Raw genomic sequence first — 21,807 nt, forward strand, 5'->3', positions numbered from 1 at the left:
CGTCCCGCTTCGGAAAAAAGTGGTTAAATGATAGTTGACTAAATTAACCGTAATTAAGGCGTTTAATTAAGTGTTCTTAAGCACAATTTATCGCATCTATTTATTTTTAAAATTTTATTTTGAAGGTATGTCTTTTATTTTAAAATAATAAATTAGGTTTATAATTTAGATTTTTATTTTTAAATTTTAATCATGATTAAGCATGTCTGATAATGATTTGACAAATATTAAACATTTTTTTAATGTGATCTAGTTGCAAAAACAAATAAATATTGTAATTTTGAGATTTTTATGCTTTTATAAATATGAGAATTAATGCATCAGAATTAAATTTATCATATTTATGTATTATTTTATCTATTTATTGGTTTGAAATAATTACAATTACGCTAAAGAGAAAAAACGTTTTTTCACGCTTAAGCCTGTAATAATCTTGCTCAAACTTGAAAAGCTTGGAGCTCGACATCCGTGCTTCGGGATGCTTCACGCTTTTTAGAGCCTTGTTAAAAACAAAACACCAAGTGTTGTATATTTTTTACACAAGACGATAAGCTAATCATCTTGTCAACTTCACACAACGTCTCTCGTGTAAAATGTGTTTTCAGTTATAGTATAAGATCCAAATCTGATATTATAAGTGTATATCAAACTAAATATTTTTTTTAATGAATTAATATTCATTAAGTTAATGTAAATTTGAAATACAGTACACGTGCACTGACATTCTCCAGCAGAGTCTATTATTCTTAGAAACCGGAACCATGAGAACCTAACCATAAGCTCTTTTGCTCAATATATAATAAATTGAATTTTTTAGTATTAAAAAAATATTGCAATGAGCTTTCTCATAGACCCGTCAACAAATTAAATTCAAAATTTTTAAATAAACTCCTTAGATAATTTTAAATTTTATAATGTAATAATTTTTTTGAGAGTATGTCTCATGTAAGACGGTCTCACGAATTTTTATCTATGAGATGGGTCAACCTTATCGATATTCACAATAAAAAATAATTCATAGATTATCTAAATAAAATATTTGTCTCACAAAATATGATCCGTAAGATGTCTCGCATGTTTTTTTGTTTTTTTAAGCTTATTTTTAAATATTGTTTTTTGTTTGTGGGAGGCTGTGAGGCCATAAAAGAAGGCAGCCTAAAGTGCTACTGCCACGCACTTAGAATCCTCGTCTCCATCCCATTTTCCAACAATTTCCAAGTGTTGCAAAGGCGAGCTCTTCAAGAAATTCTAAGACTAGTTTCGAAAATCAAGTGAATTCCGCAGAAACTGAAGGAGTGAAGCAAGTCTGCCACTTGTTACGTACGCCAAAAATCCTTGGTGGGTCATATTTTGGCACCGAATTTCATTATAAACCAACATTTTGGATCTGTCCGCGTCACAAAATCGGCTAAAGATTTGGGTTTTCTCTGTTTCTTGAAAACGAGCAAGTATTTCCCAGTTTGAGTTTCCGAAAGAGGCAGTTCTTGGAAATTCTTTCAAGGGTTTGTTTCAGATGTTAGATTACCGGTAGCAAAATGTCTTGGATTCAATCAGCGTTTGGAAGTAAACTCAGCCCGATGATTCTCTTCATCATAGTAGTCCTGGCTGTTGTGTTCTTCATCCTAGCTCTTTTCCATTTACTCATAAGGTTCCTCCTCAAGCAAAGATCACCAAACCTCACGAATTATCAAGAAACCTCCACTTCTGGTTCTTTTCAGAGGCAATTGCAGCACCTTTTTCACTTACATGATTATGGTCTAGATCAAGCCGACATTGATTTGCTTCCTATGTTTCTGTACAAGGAGATAACGGGCTTAAAGGAACACTTTGATTGTGCTGTTTGTTTGTGTGAATTCTCAGAACAAGACAAGTTAAGGTTACTCCCATCTTGCAGTCATGCTTTCCACATTGATTGTATAAATACATGGTTGCTCTCAAATTCAACTTGCCCACTTTGTAGAGGTGTAATCTTGGCACCTGGATTATCTTTTGAAAACCCCATGTTCTTTTGTGATGATTCGAAGGAAACCGAGTGTGGAAGCTCAAGATTTGCGAGTTTTGTAGGGGTTCCTAGCTTGTTAAAGGATAAACAAGATGACACCAATGCTGCTATAAATGAAAAGAGGGTATTTTCAGTTAGACTTGGGATATTGAAGAGTGCCATTAGTGATAGTAGAATCAAGGGAAGTGAAGTTGGGGAGACTAGCAATAGCAGTTTGGATGATAGGAGGTGTTTTTCAATGGGTTCATTTCAGTATGTGGTGGCTGATTCAGAGCTGCAAGTGGCCTTGTCCTATAGGGAACATGAAGCTGAGGGTAGTGGTGATGTGAAAGGGAGAGTGGGGCATAGTGGGAATTTCACATCTCATGGAGATGCTACTGGTGGTGGTGGGAAGAAAATTACCTGTGGGACAAAAGGTGAAAGCTTTTCTGTTTCCAAGATTTGGCAATGGTCCAAGAAAAGTAACAAATTCCCTACTTCAACTAGCACACATGATTCCATCTCCATTAATGTGTGAGTTTACATTACAATGGAGTTAGAGGTTCTAACATCCCAAGAGGGGTAGCAATCGAAATTAGAAATCTTAGATTCGGTTAGTTTCGGTTCATCTCAACATCATGTCGTCCTATATCGTCACTACTCTCTCGAATTCTAGGACATGCCGTGAGATGATGAAGTTGAGGTTATTCTTTAAGGATAGACTAAGTTGCTATGTTTAGCTTCGAGTATTATTTTAGGAGTCAACCAAGCTATATATGATGGATCTTTTGTTATAAGTGTTTCTTTCATTTTTTTTTTTTAACCTTCTGTCATGCTTTATTTCAACTTTTCTTTGGGTTTTTATATGCAATTGTAATTTGTATGTATAAGGAATTATGCATCTTTTTCCAAATCCAGTGTGGATTGACTTATGCCAAACTTTTTATCTTCAATTCAAATTACTTGATATTCTCGTACACGTATCGTTGGAATGTAGTTTTCTCGTACCCAAAATGCATCGAAAGTTTTAAAAATTTCGTTTCAAAGTTCGAAACACTCCTTAGGCGTGAATTTAAACATCCATATCTATAGGACGTTTAGAATTGTAACATTTGTGTCTTCAATTATGAGTTCACATTATTCCGAATTTTAAACGAAAATAGTATTTCTTTTATATCACTTCGAATGGATCTCCATCATTTGATAATATCATAGCCTTTGTTCTTTGTTTGGATCGCTGATGTGCTGTCGTTGAGCCACAAAACTTAAATTTCTATTTCCAAATATAACGAGTGTAATGGTGAGTTGGGTGGAATCCAAAAGAAAAGAATGATTTATTTAATTAGAAAAAAATAAAAATAAAAAGGGAGATTTTGTGGTAGTAACTAAATAGAATATCGAGATTAAAATTAGTAAGCTAGAATAAATAATAAATTTAACAGGAGAATTTAATCAATCAAGGTAAATGGAATTAAATGAAAAATTCAATATGAGCAAATTCTGATGCAAGGGGCCTCTAATATTCAATTGTATCACAATGTTCATAGGTTAACATTTGATTTATTCAAGCAATTAACCTTAAAATTATAGGGATAGTCACTAAAATCCTTGTGTTTTTCCAATTTAGTTAACTAAACTCAGTATCCAGTCAAAATTTATCAAAAACTAACTGGTCACGATAGCACTTCATATTGATTAAAAATAGCATTTTCGCTTTGTGAAAATAGTTAATTCAGAAATAAAATAATCGAGATAGCTACAAGAGATAAATCCAGTTTCGTTGATTTATTTATATTAAATATGCTATGATATATAGCATAAAAATCTTAATATATCGTTACTTATGTACCAATTGTTCATGACAATTATGGATCACTGAATTTATGGATGACAATAGAAAATTATATATATAATTAAATTGTCAGATTAATCGATATAAAAATTTTATAGAATTAAATATAAATCAACAAAACTTGAAACAAACAAGAATATTAAATTAAGTACAAAACCTCACAGTGATAAAATCGGAGTAACATAATTATCCCTTGAATCATAAATAAAAACTTAGCAAAGCATGCTTTGTTTACAACCTTCATAAAAATAAACAAAAATATAGAAAAGAAAAGTACGAGAATCTTGGAGAAAAATAGAGAGAAAACACTGTGCATCCTTCTTTCTTGTCTTTCACATGAATATTGGTGGAATTCTCTCCAATTTTTGTGCTTCCTTCTTCCTTTCACGGGCATATGGTTAACTGAACCCAAGAGAAAAGAAATATAAAGTTTTTATGGAATAAAATTCTATCTAATATTTATTTTTCCTAATAACAAATTTTCTCTCCGAGATTTTTTTTTATAAGTCAAAGAATATAATTAGGACTCTAAAATTTGGCATAATCTTTACAAATTTTGAATTTCATTCCTTGAAATTCTCGTCAGCTTCAGTTTCACAGGCAACAGAAGATTTGTCACAAGGCGTCGCCATGCCTTGTTCCATGACTTCTTCTGTTTTTGTTTTTGTTTTACAGCTTTATATATTGACAACTTCAAATGTGATAAAAATCAAATTTTTTAGCTCAACTTCGCTCCAAATCATAAAACTTCTTCCTACAACAAAATAACACAAAAGTATATCAATTAAGCATGTCGACAGTTAAAATAATGAGAAATATGATTTAAAAAAAATAAAACTATTACGAGCCTATCAAATTCTCTCATGCCTAAACTATGCTTGTCCTCAAGCATAAAAGAGTTCGATCCATTAGATGACTTCTTTATTATCCTTGTGTTTCCTTTACTTATCCGTAAAAAATTTCATGTATCAGAGAAATTTAATTGTTGAGCATCTAACGTACCAACATCATGAACTATCACTTCCATCATAATGTATAGAAAATAAAATACATGAAGTCTAATAACTCCTCACAAGATTAGCTCATTTCACTCATAAATTTCTAGGTATGTATCAAAGATTTCTTTGTCAAAACACTGAATTTTTTTACCACAAGCTTGCAATAATATCACATTCGTCTGCCAAATGAATGGATTACAATGAACAACTATGGCTGTAAATTTGTTGTAGCATGGCTAGAAGAAAGGTAGTAAAAAGTAACAACGAGTTTATGGAACTAAAAAAACCATATGCACTTTCCACAAAAAAAAATTGCATCCATACAACAACAATCTCTTCAATCTCATTATAACATCAAAGAATGCAGCAATACCATTTTGTTTCCTTTTCTCAATTTTTTCTTCTTTTTTTTTCCGATGCATAAGATGTTTTTGAGACAATGACTTCAAGCTTGAATCACTCAATCTCAACAATTTGCACTTTTTGGCTCAAATTGATGCTAAATGCGAAAAGTTTATATGATTCTCAAATTCAAAGTTCGAAAATAGTAATAATAACCAACAAAAAATATTTATCATGACTTGCAATGTGGCTATTTTCTAAAGAAAAGGTTCATGCTCAAAAAACTACATTGATAAGGCGAAATAAAATGGTTCAAACCTAATGTCTATATCATTTTGTTTATGCACATAATCCACCTCAAGGTGTTAATAAAGACATGTATAAAAATACAAGTTTTAGAAAAATCAACAATGCATGACCAATACACAATGAAAAAATGGAGCAATATATAATGATTGCTCATAGGCTCAAAGCTCGCCAAGGAAAAATGGTATATGTGCTAGACCCCCTGCACTTGTCATTTCAACCTATCATCAAGAGAAATTACCCATAAATGCAGTAGTAAAAATGCAAAATCAGTTGCACATAAAGAAAAATAAATTTTTTGGTACTCGCAGCAGAAGAATTTAGGATTTAAATTAGAGAGTTTGATGAATAAACACTAAATGATTTATGGGTCAAACAAATTCACTATGTCTACTCTCTTTTTTTCCTTTTTTTTTTTATTGAACAAACATGCAGAAAAATAGAAAACTAAAATCGAGATGACAAAGAAACACTATATGCTTTATGGATCAAAAAAATCTTTTTGTCTACTCTCTTTTATTTTTTACTTTTTTTACTGAACAAACATGCAGAAAAAATGAAAACTAAAAATCGAAACTAAAAATTAAGCTATATACCTCTCTCACTCCTATATGTGACAATGTTCTCAGTGGAACAAAAAGTAGATGTTGAACTCAGACAATAAAAATGCAAGAAAAGTTGGAAAACTCCTTTGAAAATTATTGGACATCATAGAGCAATGTTATCTACTACTGCGATGGGGGAAATGGCGGTTCGAACCCCATGTGCCTGTAAAACGCCAAGTGATTTTGTACCATTCGGGTCAACCACGTGATCGTTAATTTCCACGTCAATACGTGTTCGAGGAGGTATGGCAAATGTGTGTAATGGAGTTTCACGTGATCCCAAAGGCTCTTATGAGGCGTCTGAGTCAGAGTTGGTGTGGCTAGATCGTGCCATTGTAGGACCCGGTGGGCAAAAAGAGAAGACTCTGTGTACCTGTTCTATTAGTCCATACTTTCTAAACGATGCAAGTCTAAATGTTGCATAGAATAAGCGACATGAAGATCGTTATCGTTGAGACTAAGCACATTCATGTTAACAGCAAGCACAATGATCAAAGAACCAAGAACCTATTGATGTTTATGAGCTACCACACCAGTGAATTGGCAAACTAACCAATAGCCAAGATTTACCTTCATTCGATTTTCCATACACTATAGAAAGAAAAATACGCTTTCGTAAACACACTTGCAGAATTCTTTCGACTCGAAAAGTAAAATCAAAGAACCTATGAATGTACTTCCACGCTTGATTATGTAGGTAATGATCTTTGGATTTACTTGAATCGTAGTCTTTTTGTTTGGAAATTGCTCGATAGAGGGCAATGAGATTAAATTTATCATGAAAATCAACGCATTATTCAAATACTAATCAGTTTTTGCAAAGTCATCGGTAATAAAACCAAAAGAAAAATTCAATTCAGTGAACGAGAACTTGAATGTGTTTCCCATCAAACTAAATCGAACTACCCTTGGGCTTAAGAGTGTGAAATTTTCAGGTTTTAAAAATTCAAAAGTCGCATAAAACGCTCGTACAAATTCATTATAGCCAGGACAAATGATAGAAAAGTACGGCGCCCACCAAATATTGTTAACCTACTCAAACAACTCTTTTATAATATTTGAAACCTCCAAAATGGGGTGATGAATATACTTGCAGGGAATGATTTGTTTCTGACACAATGACTTATATTTATCCTTTTCAGTCTTCTTTGTGAAATTAAGTGTCCATTCAAATCAGATTCAGCTGATGGTAGGACATTCATCCCTTGCCACGTTCTAGCTAGTTTATACTCTAGTGAAGGTGTTTTGTAAATTCAAATAATTGAAGTACTAGAGGGGATCGTGAGAGATATCATCGAGAATTTGGGTTGAAATATGGGTTGTCTATGGGGAGTGGTTTTTCGTGACGAGGTGAGGGTGGTAGTCGTGTGGCTGCGAGATGTTCTGTGATTGCGGCTGGGTGAAGATGACTGGGAGAAGACGGTCGGCGGCATGTTGTATTCACTATAGTTGTATGAATAGGAGTGGCGATAGTGCGAGGAGAAGGTATGCGGTGGCGGTGCGATGGACTAGGAGTGGCGAACGACATGGTGGTTGGGTTGTTGCAAAGTGGGATGCGAGAAGATGGTTGCAACATGATTGTGCTATTATGGAGCTGGAGAGAGAAAATGGGAAGAGAAGAAAAAAGTAGGTTAGCGTAAAAACAAATTTTTGTTTTTTATATTATTTTTATTTTTTAAAAAAAATTAAATTTGCCCATGTTGTAACATCAGGAGATGTTTTTTTACAAGACGTAGTCACGCCTTGATAGAAAACATCTACTGCTTTAATGGCCATTTTTTTTCAGATAGGCGTGGTCACCCCTTGATAGAAACATCTTCTGTAGAAAGGCAACAAAAATTGTACCATTTAAAAAAACAAAAAGGAAAAAAACAAAATTTAAAATTAAAATAATAAGGACAAAAAATTTGGGTTGCCTCCCAAAAGCACGGATTTTTTACGTTGTTATGCTCGAAATTTTCCCTCCCTTTAAATTTCCAAATTGTGAGGGGTTGCCAACTCAATTTGGACATTTGGCCACATCTTAATCCTTGTGAAACACTTTCAATCGATGTCCATTCACCTTAAATACTTTATCAGTAGCCAAACTCTTGATTTCCATTACACCATAAGGAAACACATGAGTAACAACAGACGGTCCAATCCATTGAGAACAAAGCTTATACTTACATAGCATGAGATTTAGCCTAGAATTGTACAACAGTATTTTTTGGCCGACGATAAATTGCTTTCGCAAAATCAAATTGTCCTAAAACAACTTCAGTTTTCTCCTTGTAAATTCTCGAATTCTCATATGCTTCCAATCTTATCTTCTCCAACTCTTGCGGTTGCAACTTTGCCAAATCCATATTGCAGTGTTTGACCGCCCAATAGGTTTTATGGTCAATCTCCACTGGTAAATGACACATTTTCCAAAAACTAACCTATAAGAAGACATCCCTATTGGAGTTTTGTATGTAGTCTGGTAAGCCCAAAATGCATCATCTAATGAATGCTCCATTCTTTTCTTCTCGAATTGATGGTCTTTGCTAGGATAGACTTGATCTCCCGATTGGAGATGTGAGAACCTGAAATTCCATGCAGTAGCAGCAGATAGCATAATATCAGCAGCAACTCATATTTCAGAAGATGGCATTTTCCAGCAGACCAAAATCCAGCAGATTAGAATCCAGCAGCAGAAAAGCGAATTCCAGCAGACAGTTACTGATTCAGCTTAAACTTGTAACTGAAGCATTTAACACGAAATAAAGAGTGTTAATGTCAGATTATGGCCCTAATTGGGAGGCCAACAGTCAGAATTTCACCTATAAATAGTACCCTCAAACAGCTGAATTGGTTTACCAAAATCTTGAGTTATCACTTGAAATTAGAGCTAAGATAGTGCATTTTCGAAGCTGTAAAATCCAGTAGCAAGGTAAGCAGATTTCCAAACCTCAACCGAAATTCTTTAAGCAAATTACTGTAAGTGGGCTTATGTATAAATATCTTGAAAAACCGTTTGATGATTTCTGTTTTAAAGCAAAGTATATTCTTGAATCCTGATATCTGATTTTGAAGCACTGAAACTTAGTGAACTAATGGTAGGAATATATATTCTGAACATTACTGATTACTGATTACTGATTACTGGCCTCACCCCTTAGAGGAGAGAACATATAGGGGACTGATATCAGTTTAGCCATGAATTCACGAATGTGCTCAGTGCTTATTTGATAAACTTCTGCTTTCCGATTACTGAATACTGATTACTTATTTCTGAACACTGAACACTGATTTCTGTTATAAAAAAAAATAAGAATTTCTGTATATTTTCGTATTACTGTTCTGTATGGAAATGATTTCGAAAACTGGGAGTTATTCCCGCCCTCGCTTACTGAGTGACAACCATATCACTCACCCACCAAAACATCTCAGATAAGAACGATGAAGAAAGGCTAAAAGAAGAGGAGCAGATCCAGTTCTGGGACTGGTGAAGAAGATTGTTAATTCTCAGCTTTATTTATGTTGTTTTCTGCTGCGTCTGTAAGACATTGTGATGTCTGGTTTGTTTTACATTTTCGCTGTAAAACATTAATTATTCGAGTTTGTATCAGACATTGAAATATTCAGTATTTATGAATAAAAGACTGGTTTCTGAATTTCGTACTTCTGAGGCTTGTTGTTTTCGAATGTAAATTTGAGAGGAACGCCGGTGTCAACCAACCCCCGTCTCGGGGCGTGAGATTGAAGTGGTATCAGAGCATAACCGGGTTTCATAATCTGGGGAGGAGGAACTAGAAATAATAAGTTCTTATAGACTTCTGAAAATAAGTCCTGAAAGTTACTGAAATAAGCTACTGTAATAGACTACTGAAAGGATAGACTAACTACTTACAGTAAGGAAAATCAGTAGAGAAGTAAATCAGAATACAGTAGCATATATATATATATATATATATATATATATATATATATATATATATATATAATAAAAAAAAAGGTAGATGGAAACCAGTAGCCGAAACCAGAACCAGTAGATGGAAACCAGTAGCCGAAACAAGAATCAGTAGATGGAAACTAGTAGATCTGAATGCAGAAGACTGAGTCAGTAGACTCGGAATGCAGCAAATTCCAGCATGCTAATGCAGTAGACATTGCAAATGGCATAGAAGTTGAGACGTTTTTCGCGCAAACTTCAAACGGCCATAACTTTTGATCCAGGAGGAATTTTTACTATTAAAAGTAGGCGTTGGAAAGCTCTCGACGAGGAAAACCTAACCTAGAAGCACTTACGTTGTCTAGCACCACCGACGAATCCCAAAATCCATCGTTTAGATAGTGATATCATCATTTCCGTAAAATTTTCAAAAATTTTGAAACTTTGAGGAATTTTCATTTCTAATTGACTTAGTATTTTTGCACCAAACTTGGCACCATTCATGTTCTTGATGTCAAGGATTTTTAGTAAATTTTTCACGTAATTTTGAGATCGAAAATTTTTGAGCTATTTCTGCTGTTAATTGTATAGGCAGTACTGATTCTGTTCATTCCAGTATTTGTCTATAACTCCACCTATATTCTTGAGATCATTCTTGAACCTTTACCCTTATATTTTTGGATGTAGGATATGGCTGACCAAATTAGTTATATTAAGAGCTTAGAGAGGAAGCTAGAAAAACTCAAGGAGAATAACTACTGCCTAAAGTTGGACAAAGATGAGTTAGAGCGTCGAGCAGAGCACTTAGAGGGTGATGTTCAACGTTATGCTCACTATCTTCATGAAGCAGAAGAGAGGAATAGGAAGACTCAAGAGGAGTTTCAAATATCCCAAGAGACTGTGGCAGAATTCATCGAGCTACGTGATACACTAGTTGACAAGATCCAAATACTCAAGGATCAGAATCACCAACTCGTGCACCAACATAATCAGTATAGTGCACAGACTGATGCTCGGATTCAATAGCTGCAGAGTACTGTTGAAGTTCTTAGTGACCAGAATACAGTTCTGCATGGCCATATTGAACATCTACAAGCAGTAATAGCCAACCAAGATGAACCTGAAGAGGAACCAGAAGAGGAAGAAGAAATGGAAGAGGATCCTATGGAGTTGGGATTAGGAGAAGTAATAGATTAGACATTCAGTAGTAGTCCTTTGTATTACCATGTGTTCCATTTGCATTCATGTTCTCAATTTCGATGTTCCGTTGTAATTGCACTTTCTTGAGGAATCAATAAAAGATTATTTCCATCCATTGGTTCATATTTAATTTTTGGAGCAATTACTCAATCATTGTGATTCTTTTGATTAGTCTCTATTCTGTCATCAACCTTAGAACTTTCATCATTGTAGGAAATGGACGGAAGACCAGTGAGAAACAACCGCAACCCTCGTTACAACAATCGTAACAACAACTGTAATGACGAAGAGGCACAACAACCCCAACAGCAACCACCAACAGTTGGCCTCAGTCAAGTGGATTTGATGGCGATAGCCACGATTGTGGCAACCACGCTACAAGGGTTGGTGAACCCTAATGCTAATCAGCCACCACCACCATCACCTCCAGCTCAAAATAGGACTAAGCAGCACTATGAGGCTCTCCGAAGAGCAAGAGTCCCTAACTTCGATGGAAGCACCGATCCAGAGGTCGGACAGAATTGGATGAAAGAAGTGGAAAATCATCTTCGACTACTTGAGGTTCCCCAAAGGATCAGAGTAGAGGTGATTACACCTTTTCTTGTCGATAAAGCTGCCAAATGGTGGGAAGGAGTCTCACCAGCTATGTTAGAGGCGGGAACTATCACTTGGCAAAGGTTCCGAGAGGCATTTCTGAGGCAGTACTTTCTGACAGCAGTTCGAGTGCAGAAGCTGTCAGAATTCGAAAGCTTGGTGCAAGAACCAAACATGACAGTGGTGGAGTACTCATCCAAGTTCCACTCATTAGGAACTTGCTCCCCAACCATCATGGGAGACGAAGCTTTGAAGATGCATCGCTTCAAGAAGGGATTGAACAGTCGTATTCAATCTGCCCTTGCCGTTATAGAACCCAACAGCTTTGAGGAATTGATGGGAGCCGCCATTAGGGCTGAAAACGACATTAAGAGGCGTGAAGGAGAAAACAAACTCAAACGTCCTCAGCAAGGCCAGTACCAATCAGGCCAACAATTCAAGAGGCCTAGGTTTTCAAGTAACCAATTCACCAGTGATCCAGCTAAAGGAACCACTTCATCTCCATCAAGCAAAGAGGGGGTCAAGTGTCAAAATTGTGGATTCACTCACACTGGTGAATGCCGTAAGAATTCTGGAGCTTGTTTTCGTTGTGGAAAGATGGGCCACCTCATTGCTCAATGCCCTTTTCCAGGTCCAAGGAATGGACCAGCAGGAGGAACAACTCCAAACAAGCCTAAGGAGAACAAGCCAAATGCTCGAGTCTATGCTATAACTCAAGAAGAGGCTGACAACTCCAATGATGTCGTAGCCGATACCATTGTAATCAATAATATACCTGCTTATGTGTTATTTGATTGTGGTGCTACGCATTCATTCATGTCTAAGAGATTTGCCAAGAGGTTAGGAGCTAAGCCTGATGACTTAGATGAACCATATAGAGTAGCAACCCCTGCAAATCGAATTTTAGAAACTCGCACTCTATATCGGGATATTAGTGTTCTCATAGAAGATCAGAATTTCAAGGCAAACCTGATTCAACTAAACATGGTGGAATTCGATGTAATTCTTGGAATGGATTGGTTAGCCAAGAATCATGCCTTAGTAGATTGTCATGGAAAGACGGTAACCATCCAAGCTCCACACCAAGAGAAAATTTTATTTCATGGCAAGACCAAAGAACGAAAGACTCTTTTTTCTGCTTCTCAAACTTGGAAAGCCATGAAAAGTGGAGAAGAAGTTTATCTAGCCATGTTAAGTGAGGTAAAACAAGAAATTGCACCTACGCTAGAAGAGATTCCGGTAGTGCAAGAATTCCCGGATGTCTTTCCTGAAGAACTCCCGGGCGAACTTCCTGATCGCGAAGTGGAATTTGAGATTAAATTAGTGCCCAATGATACACCAATCTCAAAAGCACCATACCGAATGGCTCCAGCAGAGTTGAAAGAACTCAAAGAGCAACTTCAATAGTTGTTGGACAAGAAGCAAATCCGACCAAGCACATCTCCATGGGGAGCTCCTGTCATATTTGTAAAGAAAAAGGACGGAGGTATGAGGATGTGTATCGATTACAGAGAACTGAACAAGATCACAATCAAAAACAAGTATCCGCTTCCAAGGATTGATGACTTGTTTGACCAACTTAAAGGAGCTTCAGTCTTTTCCAAGCTCGACTTGAGGTCAGGCTACCACCAATTGAAGGTCAAATCGAATGATATTCCAAAGACAGCCTTCAGAATAAGGTACGGACACTATGAGTTCACAGTGATGCCGTTCGGATTAACAAACGCTCCGGCAGTATTCATGGATCTGATGAATAGAGTGTTTAAACCATTTCTTGACAAGTTTGTGGTGGTATTCATCGACGACATTCTAGTATATTCGTCAAGTGAAGAAGACCACAAAGAACATCTTCGTCTCACCCTCCAGAAGCTGAGAGAAAAGGAACTATACGCCAAATTCAAGAAATGCGAATTCTGGCTAGAGAGCGTCGCATTCTTGGGACACATAATATCAGCAGCAGGAGTATCTGTGGACCCTAAGAAAGTAGAGGCAATCTCAGATTGGCCTAGATCAAAGAGTGTGACAGAAATACGAAGTTTCTTGGGATTAGCAGGCTATTATCGAAAATTTGTTGAAGGATTCTCTTCAATAGCCGTACCACTCACCAAGCTCACACAGAAGAACTCTAAGTTTCAATGGAGTGAAAAATGTGAGCAAAGCTTCGAAACTTTGAAGAAGAAGCTTACCTCCACACTAGTGCTAGTATTACCTATGGAAGGTAAGGACTACACCGTTTACAGTGATGCATCCAAAGAAGGGTTGGGATGTGTACTCATGCAGGAGGGAAGGGTGATTGCATACGCATCAAGGCAGTTGAAGCCGTATGAACAAAATTACCCAACGCATGACCTCGAACTAGCTGCAGTGGTATTCGCACTAAAAATTTGGAGACATTATCTTTATGGAGCCAAGTGTGAGGTGCTCACCGATCATCAAAGTCTCAAGTATTTGTTCACTCAAAAGGAACTAAATATGAGACAAAGGCGGTTGATTGAACTCATAAAGGATTACGACTTGACGATAAACTACCATCCAGGCAAGGCCAACAAGGTAGCAGATGCTTTAAGTCGAAAGAATGTGAGTAAGGTAATCCTGACCTCACTTTCAGCACAACCATGTCTTCGAGAGACAATCAAGATAAGTCAAGATAGAGATTCCACTTTGGTGAAACTAAAAGAGCAAGTTAAAGAAGGGAGATCACTAGAGTTTGATATCGATGACAAAAGAATCTTGTGGATGAAAGGATGATTGTGTGTACCAGACATCGATAACCTTCGACAAGAAGTGATGTCTGAAGCACATAAGTCAAAATTTTCAGTCCATCGTGGCAGTACCAAGATGTACAGGGAATTGAAGAAGAATTTCTGGTGGAGTGGAATGAAGAAGGACGTGGCAAGGTTTGTTTCTAAATGTCATGTGTGCCAACAAGTAAAAGCAGAGCACCATTGTAGAACCCGTAAATCAGTCTACGTATAAGCCATGCATAATTCTAGATTTTTAAATTTAATTGACTTCATTGCATGATTATTTTAAATGTATTTCTTTGAAGTTAATTATTTTATTATTTCAGTTCAGTAGTTTGATTTTTAGCATTTCAGTTATTTCAGTGAGGCCGGACTGGAGTTGGAGTTTTGAGATAGAATTTAAGATTCGAGAAATATTTCCAGAAGTTAATTTAGCTAGCAAGTAAGTTCATTTAAGTTAAAAAGGAGGTTTGAGGATTTAATTTAATTACTTGAGGTGATTAAGAAATAAGCCCATTTAAGTTGCATAATTAAGGGTTTTATTCACTAAATTATTTAAGGGATTAGTGAGGCTTTTAAGGGTTATTAAGTTAGTAAATAAACAACACTTCCCACTTATTTTTATTAGTGAAATTTCGGTCACCCCGTATTGTTTAGACAAACTCTTTGCCAACTCATCCAACTTTGACCCCTTCTTGATAATTAATTAGTAGGATAATCCCTCCCATTTGTTTAATACCATTTAATTAATTAAAGAGCTTATCCTAGTCTAAGTTGGCATGGTTGATCGGTCAACACACTCTAGAATCACCCAAGAGATCATTTGATAGCAACAAGAATTCAAAATTTAAATTGAGGAGACTTAGTCTTGATATGATCCTATTATTGTGCACCCTTCTCCTCACCTTCATAACCATCTTCCCCCCCCCCCCCCCCTCTCCTTTTCGAAATTCAGACCCATTTCAGATTTGAAAACCGTGAGGCATAGCTAGAAATAATAGGGAGAAAATCGAGAGCAAGGTAAGGTAGAAAAGGAAGCCACTCCGTCTCCTCCGCGCCGTCTCGTCTCTTCTTTTCGTTTTCATTTCAAACGATAACCAAGGCATGTCTAGATTCTTTCAAACCTCAATCAAGTCATATTATCATTTATTTTTCAGTACATGATCATGTTTATTCAAGAAAAAATCGAGATCTATGTCAAAACATTTTGAAACAACACATGCAGAATTTTTGATATTCCTTGGCAAGCTTCACGTTTTTCTTGGTTTGTGAGTTTCAGGTGATTGGTTCGACTCCAGGCTCCCAAGGCGACATCTATACACGTAATAGGATGCATTAGGATCAGATTGGTCCGTTCGTTCAAGCCCCTGGTTGCTGGAAATTCAGAAATGGACAGCAACTTCTCATTTGGTCCATTTGAGTTTCGAAATTTCAGTTTTGATGGCAAGGAGGAAGGATCTGATCTTGGCTGCCCCAAGGGCCTATAGCCATGGTTAGATCACTCCCCTAGCATGTCTTAGACGTGACTAAGTTGCCCTTTTGGTGGCTTGGTCCATGGTGCATCGGTTTTTAATCAAAATGCAAGAACAGCCCCCATGTCCCTTCGGCCTCTTACCATTTCAGCATATGTATTTCGGTTTTTGGTTGCTTGGTATGGATCTTGGTTGGCCTATGGCCCTTAGCCACGGTTCATACCATGCCCCTAGATGTCTAGATCGTGCCATGGTCAATCAAATGGCCACTGGAACGACGCAAGACATCGATCAAAGCAAAACACTACACACGCATGCACGTTGGTTCTCGGTTGGAGTTTCGGTTGAGTTATGGTGTGATGCGGATTGTGGCTGGCCTAGGGCCCTTAGCCATGGTTCGAATCATTCCTTGGGATGTTGGTAAGAGTCTCTGATCGGTGGTTCACGCCCCAATGGCCGGTAGTCTCGAAAACAAAACAAGTTACGCTATGGTACAGTTGCTGGAAATTACAGCAAGTTGCTGTGTCGGTTCGGAGGCTCGTTCGAGTTCTCGGTTGGCTTTTAGCCTATGGCCTTGGACTGGACAGTGCCCCTTTGAGTTGGGAAGGTCATGTTTTTGACCGTTCATGATTCGGATCATTTTTGAGGTCGTACGAGAATTTACAGTGCGATGTGCCAAATTGACTCTCGAGAGAGCGTTTCATGTTTTGGCCTCCATTTCACCTAGATTTCGACCCTAATCATTTTAGGAGCATTATTTCAGTATTTTAAGCGTATTTTAATCATGACTAAACGACGGTTCAGTGTTGGTTCGGGTTGACTCGGAGTCATGATTAAATACGAAGTCATTAGGCGTCATAGTCGCATCTTTTGAACGTAAATTGCATAGTTGGTCAAGTTTAAGCTATTGCATATTTTTCATAGCACAGTTAGGTTGCAGCGAGCCTGGGGACGATCCAATCCAATCCAGTTGGTAAAATATACAGGAATTTTCATTATGCCAGTTAATTATTTTACGTCCATTAAACAGAAAATGATTATTTTGAGATTTATGCGATATGGCTTGTGGTTCATTCACTATGTGGGAGTATTATTTTATACGGTCGCCAGTGACCGCCCAAATCAGTTTGGTACCACCCGGTCACTAGTGACCGGCCACCTCAGTTCAGTTTCAGACTCCCCGGTAGCCAGTTACCGACCAGTTCAGCTTAGTGCAGGGGCCACAGGCGTAGACCATAATCTCAACAGAAAATTTTACCAGTTATTTCAGTACAGGGCTCCAAGGAGCAAATATTTTTACTGTGATTTTCAGTTCAGTTATGCACGTAATATAATTGCTCAGTACAAGTTATTTTCAGCATGCCTCATGACACGATATTTTATCCATGCAAATTTTACTACAGTATTTTCTCGTTATCTACGATATATGCATGTTGAGTCTTTAGACTCACTAGACTTGATTGTTGTAGGTACTGATGAGCATGGGGCCGAGGGCGGGGACCAGTGAGCCAGCTTGGGTCGGCAGTAGTGGCACCCGAGGACCTCAGTTTCAGCTTTTGCCACTTTTTATGCTCAGACATTTTATCAGCTGTTGAATATTTTTAAACTGTAATTTTTGGCAAACTTTATTTTCTTCCGCTGCTATATTTTTAAACATTGAACTTGATTTATCAGTTGATTTTATGAATGAGGCAATTTAAGTTCTTTAAAAAGAAAATTTTTAATTTTCCGCAAATTTTCAAGCAAGGAGTTTTAGGGCCTTTACAACCAGAGACCTGGTGGACTTATTCAACCATTAGAAATCCCGGAATGGAAATGGGAACATATTTCCATGGATTTTGTAGTTGGGTTACCCAAGTCGAGACAAAGTCATGATGGAATATGGGTAATCGTAGATAGACTCACAAAATCTGCGCATTTCTTACCCGTACGTATGAACTATAATCTGAACAAGCTAGCCACCTTGTACATGAATGAGATCGTGCGATTACATGGAGTACCAGCTAGCATACTATCAGACAGAGATCCTAGATTTACATCTCGATTTTGGAAGAGCTTTCAACAAGCTATGGGAACCAAGGTTACTCTTAGTACGGCTTATCACCCTCAAACAGACGGCCAAACTGAGAGGACCATTCAAACTCTAGAAGATATGCTGAGAGCATGTGCTCTAGACTTCAGTGGTAATTGGAGTGAACATCTGCCCTTAATCGAGTTCGCGTACAATAATAGTTACCACAGCAGTATTGGAATGGCACCATACGAAGCTCTGTATGGACGAAAGTGTCGATCACCACTATATTGGAACGAAGTAGGGGAAAAAGCCATTGTTGGACCCGAAATGATCCAAGAAGCAGTGGATAAAGTTGCCGTGATCAAGGAGAGATTAAAAACTGCACAAGATCGACAGAAAAGCTGGGCTGACCTTAAAAGAAGACCCGTGGAATTCGAAGTTGGAGAGAAGGCGTATGTGAAAGTGTCACCCATGAAAGGTGTTATCCGATTCAATAATGCTGGGAAACTGAATCCCAGATACGTCGGACCATTTGAAATCCTCGAGAAAGTGGGAACACTAGCTTACATATTAGCACTTCCACCCGACATGTCAAGAATTCACAATGTATTCCACGTCTCGCAGCTGAGGAGATATATTCCTGATCCAAGTCATATTCTGGAAGCTGGACCACTTCTGGTTGAGAGCAATCTAAATGAAGAGCTGAAATATGAAGAGATTCCGATTCGAATTGTGGATAACAAAGACCAAGTACTGAGGAGACGAACTATTCCATATGTAAAAGTACAATGGTCCAACCATACCGAAAGAGAAGCTACTTGGGAGTTAGAAGAAAAGATGCGAGATCAATACCCTTATCTCTTTGAGGAGCATGTTCAACCAAGTTTCGAGGACGAAACTTCTCATAAGGAGGGAGGGATGTGAGAACCTGAAATTCCAGCAGTAGCAGCAGATAGCATAATATCAGCAGCAACTCATATTTCAGAAGATGGCATTTTCCAGCAGACCAAAATCCAGCAGATTAGAATCCAGCAGCAGAAAAGCGAATTCCAGCAGACAGTTACTGATTCAGCTTAAACTTGTAACTGAAGCATTTAACACGAAATAAAGAGTGTTAATGTCAGATTATGGCCTTAATTGGGAGGCCAACAGTCAAAATTTCACCTATAAATAGCACCCTCAAACAGCTGAATTGGTTTACCAAAATCTTGAGTTATCAATTGAAATTAGAGCTAAGAGAGTGCATTTTCGAAGCTGTAAAATCCAGTAACAAGGCAAGCAGATTTCCAAACCTCAACCGAAATTCTTTAAGCAAATTACTGTAAGTGGGCTTATGTATAAATATCTTGAAAAACCGTTTGATGATTTTTGTTTTAAAGCAAAGTATATTCTTGAATCCTGATATCTGATTTCGAAGCACTGAAACTTAGTGAACTAATGGTAGGGATATATATTCTGGACATTACTGATTACTGATTACTGGCCTCACTCCTTAGAGGAGAGAACATATAGGGGACTGATATCAGTTTAGCCATGAAATTCACGAATGTGCTCAGTGCTTATTTGATAAACTTCTGCTTTCCGATTACTGAATACTGATTACTGATTTCTGAACACTGAACACTGATTTCTGTTATAAAAAAAATAAGAATTTTTGTATATTTTCGTATTATTGTTCTGTATGGAAATGATTTCGAAAACTGGGAGTTATTCTCGCCCCCGCTTACTGAGTGACAACCATATCACTCACCCACCAAAACATCTCAGATAAGAACGATGAAGAAAGGCTAAAAGAAGAGGAGCAGATCCAGTTCTGAGGCTGGTGAAGAAGATTGTTAATTCTCAGCTTTATTTATGTTGTTTTCCGCTGCGTCTGTAAGACATTGTGATGTCTGGTTGGTTTTACATTTTCGCTGTAAAACATTAATTATTCGAGTTTGTATCAGACATTGAAATATTCAGTATTTATGAATAAAAGACTGGTTTCTGAATTTCTTACTTCTGAGGCTTGTTCTTTTCGAATGTAAATTTGAGAGCAACGCCGGTGTCAACCAACCCCCGTCTCGGGGCGTGACAGGTAATTTTGGCTTGGATATTTGTTTGTATATGATAAGCAGTGGTCACTCTATAGGTGAAATTTGGGTTGTCTTTTCATCCTGGATTGTAGCTATTAGAATATAGATAGTACCGGCGCTGAGGTTGTCCAGGAAATCCGCCGATTGCGTTAACTTGCTATGTTGGATCTTATTGTAGTGTGGCGCACATGTCAGTCGAATGTCCAACAATCGCACATATACCACAAGCTTTGGCCTATTGTACTTGCCCTACAACCAACTTTCCCAGAAGAGATTTCAAGAATCTAACTTTTGACTAATAAGATTATCGCTTACCTCATTAACTTGTCGTGGGGGGTCATCTTTCGTAGTTCCAAATTGTTGTGCATTGGCAGCCATGTTGTATATTAGAGCTCATGCATCTTCAGGTGTTTTGTTTATCAATGCACCTCCACTAGCAGCATCAATCATGTTCCTATCAAAAAGTGAGAGAACCTCGTAGAAATATTGGAATAAGAGCTATTCTGGAATCTGGTGTTGAGGTCAACTAGCACATAACTACTTAAATTTCTCCCAATATTCGTATAAAGTCTCCCCTTGCAGCTGTCTAATCCCACAAATGTCCTTCCTGATATTTGTTGCTCGTAAAGTTGGAAAAACTTCTCCAAAAATAAAAAATTGCTTGATTTAAACTATCTTCTTTTCTTTTATTTGTTGTTGTTGATATTGCATTTGAACATGGTTAGTTGGAATATATTTTATTTTTAAGTTATAGAGAATGTTTTGTATTTTTCATGTTCCAATTAAACATTCGTTCTTGTAAACATTGCAAGCACATTTAGCAAATAAACAAGAAAATCTATTTTTATCAAGCATAGAAATGAAAATAATTTTTTTAACAAAGTCTGGAACATATCAAACATCTTTAAAGAAACAACTTAAAATTATTGTTTAATATCAATTAAACGTCTTCTATGGCTCCATTGCCCATCCTCGGGAAGGTCTCACCTTTACTTAGCCTTCTACTTCTTGTCATCGTTTGTAAATCATTGCATATATGAGATCCACATTCAATAACTAATATCCAAGAAGTTGAATTAACTGAGACTTTTATTTCAATATAAAACATATTGTTGCCATAACCCTTTTGGGCTAGATATTTCTAGCAATTGTGCTTCCAAGGCTTCTTGTAGTGGAAACCAAACATCTTCTACTTTATCGGGATTTGTGGGCCCTTTAGAAGTGTATAATGTATGCTTCTTATTTGGTTTTTTTTTCTTTAAAAGAGTAGAACGTTTCTTCCCCTTCTTTTTTGGGCCTTTCTTTGTCACTAATGAAGAGCCCACGAGGAAAACATGTTTTTCTTTTTTGATGTTGGTTTCAAAACTTGTCAGAATGTTGACCAACTCTTTAAGGCCGGTGTCCAACTTGTTCATATTGAAGTTCACCACAAACCCATCAAACGACGATGAAAACGACGGCAGTAGAATGTATGTTGACATTTCATTCGAAATAACAAGGTCCAAGCCCACTAATTTCTCGATAAGCCCAATTATCCTCACACCATGCTCGTGGACCGAGGCCCCCTCTTGCAAGCATGATGTCATGAGCTATTTGAAAGTAGTGCACCTCCATGGACGAGTTTGTTCACCATACAACTCTTGCAGGTGGCCGTAAATGTCAACAACATTCATAGCTTCCTCAAACAGCCTTTGCAACTCGTTTGACA

At 37.1% G+C, this 21,807-nt stretch overlaps 1 protein-coding gene across 1 annotated transcript; it reads left to right on the forward strand.

The window, feature by feature from the left end:
- Positions 1-1,126: 1,126 nt before the first annotated feature.
- LOC140819499 (RING-H2 finger protein ATL46-like) lies at positions 1,127-2,869 on the forward strand. Its single transcript, XM_073179618.1, has one exon. It carries the CDS (start codon positions 1,536-1,538, stop codon positions 2,517-2,519), a length of 984 nt encoding a protein of 327 aa, XP_073035719.1. The 5' UTR covers positions 1,127-1,535; the 3' UTR covers positions 2,520-2,869.
- The last annotated feature ends 18,938 nt before the right edge of the window (positions 2,870-21,807 follow it).

Source organism: Primulina eburnea, chromosome 18, assembly GCF_022965805.1.
Source record: "Primulina eburnea isolate SZY01 chromosome 18, ASM2296580v1, whole genome shotgun sequence".
NCBI lineage: Eukaryota > Viridiplantae > Streptophyta > Magnoliopsida > Lamiales > Gesneriaceae > Primulina > Primulina eburnea.

What these genes read in the sequence shown, in the direction of transcription:
- LOC140819499 (XM_073179618.1), top strand. Translation starts at nt 1,536, where the DNA reads ATGTCTTGGATTCAATCAGCGTTTGGAAGTAAACTCAGCCCGATGATT.